This window comes from Phoenix dactylifera, chromosome 14 (assembly GCF_009389715.1).
Source record: "Phoenix dactylifera cultivar Barhee BC4 chromosome 14, palm_55x_up_171113_PBpolish2nd_filt_p, whole genome shotgun sequence".
Classification (NCBI taxonomy): domain Eukaryota; kingdom Viridiplantae; phylum Streptophyta; class Magnoliopsida; order Arecales; family Arecaceae; genus Phoenix; species Phoenix dactylifera.
This window is the reverse complement of record NC_052405.1, coordinates 10,305,784-10,319,585: the sequence shown is the minus strand read 5'-3', so window position 1 is coordinate 10,319,585 and position 13,802 is coordinate 10,305,784. Positions and strand designations below refer to the sequence as shown.

Here is a 13,802-nt window from a genome sequence, read left to right as displayed (position 1 = left end):
TGCGAGATAATTGGCCATTTTTTTCAAATAAGTGCCATTATTTTTGCTGAACTAAAGTCTTAGAAGTATATTAAAGACTCATTTGGTTCGTTAAAAAAAAAAAATTTGAATGATTTCTTGAAAAGCTTATGCCTGAATATAAGATGCCTAAAATGTAGGCTTTGTATGTTTGGTTGACCTTAAAAAAGGAGCACATTTTAGAGTGGCTTATGTTTAATTGAACATCTATTTTTCTAGAAAAGTCATATAAAATATATGTTATACTCTAACAAAAAAAAATATCTTACCATATTCTATTTAAAAGCTTTAGGTATTTTTGAAAAAAAAATTATCCCAATTTTCAGCTGACCGGTGAAAAATGAATTTTTTTATTTTCCATGTGAGTTTATTTTATTTTATATATATATATATATATATATTGCGGACCAAACGAGTTTCAAGAACGGGCACACTTTGGGGCTACCGCTTCCAACGACGGACACTAAATAAAGATACTTTAATCTCAAATTTCAAAAAATTATTTTTGATCTTATTTTCGGACACATCATTAATCAAAGTGAATTAGGTTTCTAATAGTACAGGCTGTAAAGTCTCTTCTATTGATTCAAGATGCCTGAGTACAATCCTGCTCTCGGCTGGTTTTCACCCACCAATCGGAACCAATCCCAATAATTTTCGCCTCCATTAATTTCCGAGTCAACTCCAGCACCATCCCCTCACATTTTCTGCACCACCTTAGTACCTCTTCCAAAAAGAACCAGCTGGCCACGGTATCAGCTGGATCTGAGGACCCGAGAGGTCATGGTTAGGCCTAATTTTTTTGCTTCGGAATATCTAAATAGATGAGAGCCAAATATGTTTTCTATGAAGCCAATAAAGCTACAAATTGGATGGCTGATTATGTAGTCATTCACTCTATAAGTACTCTGTGAATTAAAGATAGGGAGCTGCTCTTGGCACTCCGATATATTTTATTTTTTACTTTTTGGATGTATCTATACTTCTCAGATATAGTCCATTCGTCTAAAAAAAAAAAATCATTGACCATCATCTGGACCGGCACATGAAGTACCGTAAACTACAATTTTCACTCCTCTCTCTCATCCCAAACCCGACCGACGCCGGGTCACACGACGCGAGTAAGGGATCCAAGGCACCAATAATAATATTAAACTAGCCGTTGCAGTCTACAACGGTAGACAATCCCCTCAAGCAACCGAATTTTGAATCCAAAGGAAAGACCCAAGTGGCGGATAACGAAAAACGCCTCCCCCACACTAGCGCGTTAGGCAGGTGCGAACTCCCTCGCTGCTACAATACTTCGCCACCTTCCCACCATCATTAAAACCTAAACAGAACTCCCCCTCCTCTCCCTCCACAACACCACTCTTCATCTCTCCATTGGAGTCCAATTCCATGCTCTCCCATTACTAGGAGAATACCTCATTGAGTTGTGGAGGAACTCCATTTTTTTTCTAAATACACTCAACAGTAGTAGTTGGATGGTAGAAGTATGGAGGACCACCCCAGAAGACATGGCCAGCAGCAGCAGAGTGCAATAGGATCGAAGTTGAAGATCCTTCTGCTCGTAATTTCGACTAATATTGTTTCTATCTACCTCTTCTCGGCCTCCTCATTGGAGTCTGCCCCCCGGATCCACCTTTGGGACTCGGAGGCCCTCCTCCGAGAGCTCAGCTCGACACGACACAAGCTGTCCGCCAGCGAAAAGCAGCTTGCCGACCTCCACCGCCGGCTGTCCACCTCAAATACCCTCCTTGAGGCCCTCCTCGATGAGCTTGGCAAGGCCCATGGCGACAAGACCCCGCCGGAGGATCTCGACGGCTGGCAAAATGTGCTCTCCGGGGAGCTCAAGCTTGCGGTCGGGCCGCATAAGCTCCCTCTTGGATTTACTGCCAATCTCGGGACCGACGAGCTCTACCCGACGCTCGGCTCTCCCTGCCGGCGATTCCAAGCGGAGCTGACCGAGTACATGTCTTATGAAGTCGGCAAGGATTGCCCGAGCGACGACATCTTCGCGCAGAGATTGATGCTCAAAGGGTGTGAGCCGCTCCCCCGCCGGCGATGCCATCCGAAATCTCCTGACGGGTATGTCGAGCCCACCCCATTTCCGGCAAGCCTTTGGACAATCCCGCCGGACACCAGCATCGTCTGGGACGCATACAGCTGCAAGAATTACAGCTGCTTGGTTCATAGAGGCAAGGCAAAAGGGTCCTATGACTGCAAGGATTGCTTTGACTTGAATGGCCGGGAGAAGGTCCGGTGGCTCGGCGACAACGGCAATCTCGACTTTGGAATTGACAGTGTCTTGGGGACCAAACCACCGGGAACGGTCCGAATTGGCCTCGACATCGGCGGTGGCACCGCCACATTCGCAGCCCGGATGCGGGAGCGCAATATCACCATTGTCACAAGCACTATGAACTTTGATGGGCCATTCAATAGCTTCATCGCGTCGAGAGGCCTCGTGCCGATGCACATCAGCATCGCCCACCGGCTTCCCTTCTTCGACAACACGCTCGACATCGTGCATTCGATGCATGTTCTCAGCAATTGGATCCCTGACATTGTGCTTGAGTTCGCGCTCTATGACATCTACCGGGTGCTACGGCCGGGGGGGCTCTTCTGGCTTGATCACTTCTTCTGCCTCGGCACGCAGATGAACACCAGATATCTGCCCATATTCAGTAGCATTGGATTCAAGAAACTGAGGTGGAACACCGCACGGAAGCTCGACCGGGGAATAGAGATGGATGAGTGGTACATGTCTGCACTGCTGGAGAAGCCAATGACCTGATGAGTTCATGACCAATGACTAAGATCAAATGCTGGAACTGGATGAGGGGTTTGTGAGTACTAGCAGACATAAGGAAGGTAATAAAAGGAGCTAAAGAACAGATGCACAATAGAGCTGAAAGATTTTATGAAGGGCTTTGTTTTTGAGTTTTTGTTCACATTCTTTGCTTCTTTCTGATGCAGAATAAATTCAGTAGGGATCAGCAGCAACAGGCACATATGGGCAGTATGTATGTGCTGTCGACCATTGTTCTGGAAAACAAATTGCATAAATAGGAACTTCAAATTTCCACAGCTTTTCCAGTTTAGCAATTGACTTTAACCTGTATTTTGAGTCTTCATCAAAGTGGGGGGAGAATCCAGTTTCTGATTTCTTTTCCCTAAAAAGTTCTTGGTTTTTATTACCATCCCCTGTTTTCATTTTCAAAAAGAGAACAAAAATGATGAAAGCATTCTTCACAATATCACAAGTACATAAACTTACATATAATGGAAGTCAAATAAGTTCATAGCCAAATTTGACTAGCAAAAAGCACCTCATGTTTTCAAACAAACCCAGAAAGATAAGAGAATTTACATCGACAACATGTAGAGGTCAGTGGCAAACAATTTATTACTACTAATTGCTGCAACTCACTTAGGTTCTATCTTGGGAGAAAATGGCCCACCACTGTAATCAAAAGAAGAGTTGCTGCTATACGGATGGCCCCTAGTCCTTGTTACAAAGCTTTCAGAAGTCGAAGTGGATCCGCCATGCGGGTTCATGCCAGCCAACAGCATGATGTTCTCAATCTCCTTCACCACCTCACTCATTAAAGGCCGGCCAGCACTTGATTCCTCCACGCACTTAATCGCCAGGTCGATGAATCGCCCAAACCCTGCTGGTGCGATGCCTAACCCAATTATAGGATCAACAAGCTCATGGAGACCACACAGCTCCTTCGACTTGTCTATAGCAGCCCTAACCTCCCTTACAATGTGTCGTCCTCGCTCTATAGGTCTTCTTGCAGTTACCATTTCCAGAAGTAGAACACCAAAGCTATACACATCACTCTTCTCTGTCAACTGCTGAGTCATATAATATTCAGGATCTAAGTAGCCCTGCAGTAAAAATGACAAAATGATTATGCACATAAGAGCTCTTTTCTGACATTAGAAACTGTTGCCCCACCTCTTTTTTTTTCAGCATAATAACCTGTCTTCATTTAGAGTACTCACCATTGTCCCTTTAACTTGAGTTGTAATGTAACCTTTATTGTCGTCACCTATTGGCTTAGAGAGACCGAAATCAGAAACTTTTGCATTTAGATGATGGTCAAGAAGGATGTTGTTTGACTTGATATCTCTATGAACTATGCGGGGGTTTGCAAGCTCGTGTAGGTAAGTAAGAGCTCTTGCTGCACCAAGGGCGACCCAAAGTCTCCTTTTCCAATCTAAACGAATTCCAGATTTACCTTCAGATTAAAATTTAAGAAACAACACTTAGTCTGTAGAGTATGGACACAATGAAATTACTGCTGCAACCAACTGAAATGCATCAATGTTCACCTCAACCTTACGGTACTTGAAATGCATGAACTTGGAAAAACAAAGTGAGATCTATAAATTGGTTTATAAAGCCCATACCTACAAGTATATATGATTGACAAATGCAATCCCTAGAGCCAAGAAATATTTATGGGTGTAAAGTAACAAAAGTGGCAGCATATGGTGTCAGCCAAAAGACTACGAAACACTGAATATAAAATACACAATGGAGAAGGCATCATTTTAGCCAGTGGTGTATTCCATAGCCTACTCATAAACCTGAGCAATAGAGAGCTTTTGCTAAAGACCAGTGAAGCTGCAGGAGGTCAGCTTGAGGGGCAGCGACAACGGTGGAGGAACTTGGATATGTGTAAACTTCTTCAGCCACTTTCTTCAGGCTTCCCTAAATGTTCTAGACATTTATAGTAATTTTCACCACTAAATGTAAGTGGTAGGTGCGCAAGAATCGGTTGATGGTTGAAGGTAAAAGGCAACAAAAAAATCATAGACAAGGAAAAAGAAAAGAAAAGAAAAGAATAAACATGATGAAGTGCTAAATTAGGTAGCCCACATACTTGTAAATGGGGGGCTTAAGATGACTCAAGGTGTCTCGATGATGTTGCATTAGGGGTTAATATAGTTGTCAACAATATTAAGATAAGGTCGGGATTCATTCTTCAATGTTAGTTTGGGGTAACTTGGATCCCGGTATTCTATAATGGTATCCTCTTTCCCATCCTTCTCTCAACAATATCAAGATGAGAATAGCATTCTCTCCACCTACAGACGCAAAGTTGTGATGCAATCACTAAGGGGGGAACAAGACTAACTTACATACATGTGTACATAAATAATATTGTTGCTGGAAACTAGACCCGGGGGCGACTGGTCCGCTGAGAAGGAGGAGCTCCGGCGAGAACTGGCGGGCGGCGATCCGTCGGCGAGCGGCGTCCTCCGCAAGGGACCTGCAAAAAGCCGGTAGTCGGGGTTTCCGGCGCCGGCCCTCCGATGCCTAAGTCAGAGGGGGCAAGTGTATCAAAGGAGAGAGGATCTATGTCCAGGTTTTTGCGTCCCCCCCTCTAAGATGGGAAGGTTTTCCTTTTATAGAGGGGCGCTGGGTTACCTGTGATGTGATGGGGCGAAGTTGCCGCGCACGTCGCATGAATTGGTGCACGATCAAATGAATTAATGCCTTGCCGTTGGGGATGAAGTCGGGATCAGAGAGTTGTCACGGCCAACTGGATGCAGCCGAACTAATTTGCCGTGGAGGACTGGAGATCCGTAGATAACAGGCGCCACGCACATTAATTGTTGAGTAGGCCGGAGATACGCATTGATTGTTGAGTAAGCCGGAGATACGCATTAATTGTTGAGTAAGCCGGAGACACGCATTAATTGTTGAGTAAGCCGAAGATACGCATTAATTGCTAGGGGCGGTGGCAGGGTGTGGTCTCTGATCGGACTACAGAAGGATGTGACCGCGGTAGGTGAGTGGCGAGGTGGGACTTCCGAGATCGAGAGCTCCGAAGTCGGGCGCCTGGTAGGGCGCCAGGTCGGGCATCCGAGGTCGGGCGCTTGGTCGGGTGTCCGAGGTCGGGCGCTTTCGAGGTCATGTGCTGCCGATGTGCTCACGTGCTTTGGGGCGACTTGTATTTCCCCAACACTACCCCCCGACTTCCGAGTCCAAGCCGTTTCACGAGCTCGAATACGGAATCAAGGCGGTGTTCCGTCGGATCCTGGAGCCCCATCATGAGCCCACTATACGAAGCGACCTCAAAGGACGAAGGGGTGCCGCCCCCTCTCCTCTCATTAAAGACGCCCCGAAATACGCGGAACGCCGGAATAATTTAAGACTCACTGGCCCCCACCAATGCAATAAAGGCAACTACTTCCCAAGCCCGAGCTCGCGAAACGGCTCGGACTCGGAAGTCGAGGGGTAGTGTTGACCTCGAAAGTGCCCGACCTCGGACGCCCGACCTAGCGCCCTACCAGGCGCCCGATTTCGGAGCTCTCGATCTCGGAAGTCCGACCTCGCCACTCACCTACTGCGGTCACATCCTTCTGTAGTCCGATCAGAGACCACACCCTACCACCGCCCCTAGCAATTAATGCGTATCTCCGGCTTACTCAACAATTAATGCGTGTCTCCGGCTTACTCAACAATTAATGCGTATCTCCGGCTTACTCAACAATCAATGCGTATCTCCGGCCTACTCAACAATTAATGTGCGTGGCGCCTGTTATCTACGGATCTCCAGTCCTCCACGGCAAATTAGTTCGGCTGCATCCAGTTGGCCGTAACAACCCTCTGATCCCGACTTCATCCCCAACGGCAAGGCATTAATTCATTTGATCGTGCACCAATTCATGCGACGTGCTCAGCCGTACGACAATTTCGCCCCATCACATCACAGGTAACCTAGCGCCCCTCTATAAAAAGGGAACCTTCCCATCTTAGAGGGGGGGACGCCAAAACCTGGACACAGATCCTCTCTCCTTTGATACACTTGCCCCCTCTGACTTAGGCATCGGAGGGCCGGCGCCGGAAACCCCGGCCACCGGCTTTTTGCAGGCCCCTTGCGGAGGACGCCGCTCGCCGACAGATCGCCGCCCGCCAGTTCTCGCCAGAGCTCCTCCTTCTCAGCGGACCGGTCGCCCCCGGGTCCAGTTTCCAGCAACAAATATAAATCGTCATCTTTAACAACAAACTTTAGAGTCATTTTTTTCCCAGCTTTCTAGTGAAAGAAAACATCCATAATGGAAGTGTAAATACCTGAGAGACTTTCTTTTAGAGAGCCATTTGGAACATACTCATACACCAACATTTGTTCACCTTGGTCAAAGCAAAAGCCAACAAGACTGACGAGGTTCCTATGGTGAACCCTGCTCAGCGTCTCAATCTCTGATCTGAATTCAACACCACCTTGCATGGATCCCTGTTGAGCTCTTTTGACAGCAACCTGTTGCCCATTGGCAAGTGTTCCTTGGTAAACCTGTAAAAGTAGCCATAAACTACAGATGACAAACTTTTTATATGTTTCCAATATATGCATTCATTCATTCATTGGGACGTCAATGAGCAATACTTTGGTGCTTTGGTAGTCCACTTCTATATCAGTCTAAATATAATCAAAGTCAGACGTTTGAATGTTCTTCAGCACAATAGCTGTGGTAGTAGTAATGTTGAAAACGAAATGGTTTATAGGATCATTGAAATTTTTCAAGTGCATAGCTCTTTATCAATTTACCAGCATGTAGAAACTGCTAGTTTCAACATACTCAGATGTAATTTCAGGAGTGAGTATGTAAGAATTTGTCATACACAAGGTTTTAAATGCAGGTCAGTACCAAGCATACCATACCTAACTGATAGGGAATTGGCACTCAGTATGATCCTTGTACCAACAATAGTTATCAGACTGGTGTACCATATGAACTATGAAGATTCCATATGCCCATAGCAGTCATATGGCACTATGGGTACCAGTCTTGGTTATTTCTGCCAGTAACTCAGATCCTATGAATGCATTTGCATTCAGGTGCAGGTTTATAGGTTATTTCTGAAAGGAACTTGGATACAGTAAAATTAATGATAACACATATTAAAGCTACATCTGGATCTTACTGCAAGCACGTTAATTTGACATATTTAAGTTGTCTTGGTAAGGATCAAATTAGAGAGGACATACTTGTTTACGTTATTGCTGTTTAAGTGTTCAGAGTTCTAGAAAAAAGGAAAAAATGGAGAAAAAAAAGATTTATCTGCTTAGCTCCACCTAGGAACCGTCAATATAGTGTTTCTGCTTGCATAAGCTGTATTTATTCTTTATATAAATTCAAGTGCTGAATAATCTTATTATACTAGCAAAACTTCTAAATTTTGAATAGACATAACAAAATCAAAGCCTCACACCTATCATTTTTCTCTTTTTTTTAAAAAAAAGAACTACCTTTCCATAGCCACCAGCCCCAATTTCATTTTGCTCTGCGAAGTTGTCCGTGCATTTCTTCAATTCTTCAAATGAAAGCCATTTTGGCCCTTTCAAGTCTGGAGCACTGCCACTGCTCTTGCTCAGGTCCCAAGATCCTGCCAAAACGATTAGATATTAATGCTTACAAAACTCAGATTTATAGATATGACATGATAAACAGGAAAGACAGAAGAGTTACAAATTTTGTCCTCCATATCTTACCAAAAGGCTGGCTTAATTCTACAGCCTTTGTGGCCTTTCTCTTTTGTCGAAGTGCAAAAATGATCAAAATGATAACTGTCAATGAAAGAACCACTGCACCAACTGTTGCTCCAACAATGACCGGCACTTTTTGTGATTTCGAACCCAATTCAGCTTCTAAATGAATTAGGAAGAGATTTTAATCTGTCAAACCCCAAAAAGTCGGAAAGAGTAGGAGGGGAATAACTTGAAATTAAGTTACCTGTATATGGTCTTGCAATGAAATAATAGGGCCCAAAATCAGATGGGGCCTCGAAGGTTACATTGCTGAACAAGTTAGAAATTTTAGCAACATCATATGCATCAAAACGTAGCTTTCCAGCTGGAAAGAACCAGAAATCAATTTGAAGGTAGTTGTCGATATTTATGTGTGGGTTATGGACAGACACTGAGTCCACCGGAATTTGGTTATCCTCAAACAACTTGGAGAGACCTTCTTCCAGAACTTGATAATATTTTGTATTATCTGTGTTTGAGAAGGTAATAAACCTGAAATATATGGTGCCCACATATGGATATGAACAGTTACAGCGGGGACTGAGGTCTTGATCTGAAGGACAGACAATATTCCCACAATTCAATATGGGAGTCACATAAGTGGTGGAATTGGATTGTGGTGGAACTGTGCAATACTTGCTGTTACTTGATCCCCCTTGGTTACAGTATGGATTGCCATCAAGTCTGTAAATATGAAAAAGTAAGAATGCATGGCTATCAACACCAGAATACAACGAGAAGAATAAATTGCAACAAAATTTTAACTCTGGTTTCTCTTAAAAGATAAATAAATAACTTGATTGAATATAGAGAATCCTCTTTTAAACATTAACTCTATCACCGTTTGATAAATAGAGCTAAAACTGAACATAGCTTTTCTTAATTGAAAGTATCTGAGTAAAAAATATATGTGGCTTCTCACATTAGTTTGTTGGGGTACACTACATAGTTGAGTTTTTGAATCTCATTGTTCTGCAAATCAACAAGATAGAGCTGGTTGCTGTAGTTGGTTCCTAGATCCAAAGTGCCATTAAACCGGTTGTTCCTAAGCCTCCTGGCTCCACCATTTCAAGTCATCAGAACATAGATAAAAAAGAGAAGGATTTTACAGGGTGCACAATTCGCATTTGAATATTCTGGGGTTAAAAGCTAAATTTGACTAATTTAAATTTCAAAATGAAAAACAGTATCATTTTTTTATGTAAATCATACTCACACAGTCTGTATCTGTGTAAACTCAAATAGAGATGTTGGTATTTGCCCTCCAACTTTTGAGTATTCCAACATTCTGAAATTGACAAAGAAATCAAATCTTAGAAGCAATACCTTAAAACTACAGAAAATGACTAAGGAAGGTTGTGCTGATGTTGCAAGCCAAGAAGACAACTTGTTGATAATGTATGAAGGGACCTAGTGCAAGAGTAGAATTGCCTAACTTATGTCATATAGAAATGCCCTTCGAGTCTTTTAAATTTACTATTGCCGCTGTTGTTGTTTTAGTAGGAGGGTGGAAGCTCCTCCTTTGTTTTATTGGATACAGGAAAGAATTGAACCCAAGTCTCTTGTATCAACACGAGTTTTTAACAACTCATCTAGTTGGCACCTTTTGGATATGCCAAAATTTGGAACTCCTGTTCACACCTCACAGATCATAGAAGGGGGAGGGAGGGAGGAAGGGAGGGAGAGACAGAGAGAGGGGAATACATTGTTGTCAATGATGACAAAGTTGAAAACCAAGGTAGAACTTCCGACTCATCGAAACTATTGTTGCTCAAGTCCCTACACAAGAAATTGTCGGTTAGTACTCAGAGAACCTTATTACAGCTCCCAAAAAAAAATACACTCATTACAGCCAGAGATTCATCACAGAAGTGAATCTAGAAACCACTGAAAATGACCATCAAATTCAATGTACTGGAAATAAAATTTACATGGTGAGAACATGCCTTAGACAACAACAGAGAACTATTAATTGATAAAAGAAAAACTGCTTTCTCATATGAACTGATAGGATCCATACAACTGTTTTGGTTGTCCCTATGAAATAAGAAGTCACTTCTGTTTTTCTTTCAGCCTCAAGAAATGTATTGCAGTTTTATTATCCTGTAACTCAATTGTCTTATTACTCACAAATAAGTAAGCGCATTCATTCCGGTTAAGTTTGGCAAGGGACCAGTCAGCTGGTTGTTTGATAAGTGCCTGAAATGAAAAGGTGATCATCCTCTGAAACTAGCAATAAAGAACGAGAGGAATTTCTAACTGCAGAAAGAAACACTTACAATTCTATAAGGCTGGTAACATTATTGAGGTTTGAAGGAACAAAACCATTTAAATGATTCCTGTCAAGACGACTGTGTCAAACAAGCAAAAACAAAAAGTTAAAATTTAGAAGCAATACCAACATGAGCTGAGTGTTCATGCCTAATTTAATTACAGAGTCAACTTACATAGCTGTCAAGGACTGCACAAGTCCTATTGTGGGAGGGATGCTTCCTGACAAGCTATTGCTATCAAAAAGCCTGAGCACTAAAATTGTTAATAGAGAGAACAACAACTTGTTCATTTTCAGTTTCATCAGAGATTTACTTACTCTATGAAGCATTTCATAATTCATATATCACTACTCTCCTATTCTCTCATAAATATATATATATAATAAAAAATGATAAGAAGGCTTATGAACTTGGGACTTCAGGAGCTTACACATGTAGCAGATGCATGTCTGAGTGGAAGAGTTTAGGTGGAATGGCTCCAGAGAGATTGTTCTTGCCAAAATGACTGTAATCAAAGAAAATGCTCCTTCAAGTTGTTAGAAGGGCATGAAATAAATGATCAAAGTTCACAGAAAACAATACCATCACATACAAGTGTTTGCAATTGGTCAACATATCCAGGCCGAGATTATTTTCACTGGAGACAGGAATTGGTCCAGAAAGCTCATTGTCAGTAATATCCAACCAAGTCAGTTTTGACAGGTTACCAAGAGAACCAGGGATGGATCCACGTAAGTTGTTAGAATTCAGAGATCTGATGAAAAGAAGTGCAGTTGATTAATTTAATTTAGAAACATGCCAAAAGGACTGAACGATATGAATGGTGCAAAATGATAATTAGGTGAACTGATTGTAACAGCACTTGATGCCATATTTGGAACTCTATAAAACCAAAGTACATGGGAGCAGTCAAATTTATTAAAGCACCCAAAAATCTCAACTTCACAAGACAATGATCATAAGTGAATATCATTATTGTGTATTTGTAACTTGAATTTCTGACATCAATGTAGTCTTTACTATATGACACAAGGCATATGACAATATCCTCTAATTTTTGATGTTTTCAAGTGGACTTTTAACTCTCTCTCTCTCTCTCTCTCTCTCTATCGCAAGGGCGCGCACGTGTGAGCGCTCTCTCTCTCTCTCTCACACACACACAAAAGAGAAAAAGAAAAAAACCAATAACTCTTCATGCAAGTTTCCTCTTAATTCGATGACAACTTTAAGAGAGCAGAAGAAATGTTTACACAGCTGTGCCACGTACAAAAAGGAGAGCCGTACTAGGTTGCCTAATTCTGGAGGGATATTACCACTAAAGCTGCAACCAACAAGGACCCTGTGTGAAAAAAGAAATTTAAAAAAGATCAGCTCCAAGTCATGATCCAGCTAGCCTACATAGATCTATGTCAGTTCAAACAGCAGGAGTAGCTCACAAGTATTTTAGCTTCACCAGATTCCCAATAGATGGGGGAATTGGTCCATTCAAATCCTTGTTGTAAGACAGATCCCTACAAAAGTGAACTTATAAGAAGACTAACAAGTTAAAGGCATATTAGAAACATGCAAATCATGGTGACTAGAAAATACAGATGAGATGTTGAATGAGTTAAATTAAATATTGATGGTGTGCTTCATGCATTATATTTTTTATTTCATGATATCCAAGACCGTAAAGCAAAAAGCATATGTTTTCTGGCAATTAGTTGATAGCTGGGCTCATCCTTTCTGCAGTATAGAGAACCAGATACAGAAACTTACAGAGCCACCAACTCGGGCAGATTCTGAATTTCTGAAGAAAGAGTCCCACCAAGTCCCAATCCTGGTAGTGTTCTGAAATACATGTATGGCAATTAAGCATTCCAAAAATTGCAGCTGTATTTTTTCTGTGAATGTTTAATGAAATTTTAGTCTGCAGAACTGACATGATAATGATGTGAGAGTTGGAACAAGTGATTCCAACCCAATTACTTCCACAAGGATCCGAACCAACCCAGCTTTGAGGAGGGTTATCCCAACTCTCGGCCAGTGCATGGAGAGCAGCATCTATGTCAGGAAAAGAAAGATATATCAAGGATTAGTAGAAAAGAGTTACATGCTCAAAATAAAGAAATAAAACACCAATCATTCTGTTAAATTGCTGAATATAACTTGTGCACTTTTCCTAAAAAAATCATCCACCTAGATAAAGAGCACAACCAATTATGTTTATCAGTAAGGAAACTACAAGAGGGTAGAGAAGAAAGGAACATTTATATATATATATATATATATATATATATATATATATATATATATATATATATATATAATATCTGCTTTCCCTTTAAGCCAGAATATTCAACTCTTCAAGTTCCATATATGCCTTTTTATTCCAGTATCACTTCAGAAATTTGCCTATATTAGAGAACAACATTTTTCTGCATCTCTTAGGCTTGGATTCATCCATGACCTATTTACCCAAGAGAGCTATTTGACTGAACAGTTTAAAAATAAATGATCTTCCTTATTTTCTCAAAAAAAGGCTCATCCTTATTGTGGCAGATAATACTTTGCACAATTGTGTGACTTTTACTAAAATTTTATTCATTTATGTAGAGTAATTACATTTGCATACCATAAACACTATCTAATTTGTAGTTAAAACTTAAAAGTCATACTTTGCTAGACTGGCACAAATAAAGCTTCAATGGAAACAGGTAAGGTAAACAACACAAAAAATTGCTTATTCATGCACACACGCCGGGTGCACATGCCGGAAGGTGCAGATAACACACACACGGAGAGGTGTTGGGGGGGTGAGCAGAGAGAGGGGGAGAGGGAGAGAGACCTTCTTCAGGAAGAGTATCTGCTGAGATGATGGAAGTGAGAAATATCAGAGTCAGCAAACACCCCAAACATCCTCGACCGATTAATCTCTGATGATTCATTGAAACCAAAGAGATAGCTTCAAGGTGTT

At 41.7% G+C, this 13,802-nt stretch overlaps 2 protein-coding genes across 2 annotated transcripts; one reads left to right on the top strand and one right to left on the bottom strand.

The window, feature by feature from the left end:
* The first annotated feature begins 1,231 nt into the window (after positions 1–1,231).
* LOC103715629 lies at positions 1,232–3,186 on the top strand. The gene is made up of 2 exons (XM_039133629.1): positions 1,232–2,892; positions 2,998–3,186. The coding sequence occupies exon 1, from the start codon at positions 1,514–1,516 to the stop codon at positions 2,813–2,815; it is 1,302 nt and encodes a 433-aa protein (XP_038989557.1). The 5' UTR covers positions 1,232–1,513; the 3' UTR covers positions 2,816–2,892; positions 2,998–3,186.
* A 69-nt stretch (positions 3,187–3,255) lies between these two features.
* LOC113460918 (probable leucine-rich repeat receptor-like protein kinase At5g49770) lies at positions 3,256–12,920 on the bottom strand (the record flags this gene model as incomplete). Its single annotated transcript, XM_039133948.1, has 18 exons — positions 3,256–3,915; positions 4,033–4,268; positions 7,115–7,334; positions 8,292–8,428; positions 8,535–8,690; positions 8,776–9,254; positions 9,493–9,624; positions 9,787–9,858; positions 10,275–10,349; positions 10,701–10,769; positions 10,850–10,921; positions 11,018–11,089; positions 11,274–11,348; positions 11,436–11,597; positions 12,111–12,182; positions 12,280–12,354; positions 12,605–12,676; positions 12,769–12,920. Coding segments are annotated over 18 exons (2,796 nt in total), but the record flags the coding sequence as incomplete, so codon positions are not given.
* Between the last annotated feature and the right edge of the window lie 882 nt (positions 12,921–13,802).

What these genes read in the sequence shown, in the direction of transcription:
- LOC103715629 (XM_039133629.1), top strand. Translation starts at nt 1,514, where the DNA reads ATGGAGGACCACCCCAGAAGACATGGCCAGCAGCAGCAGAGTGCAATA.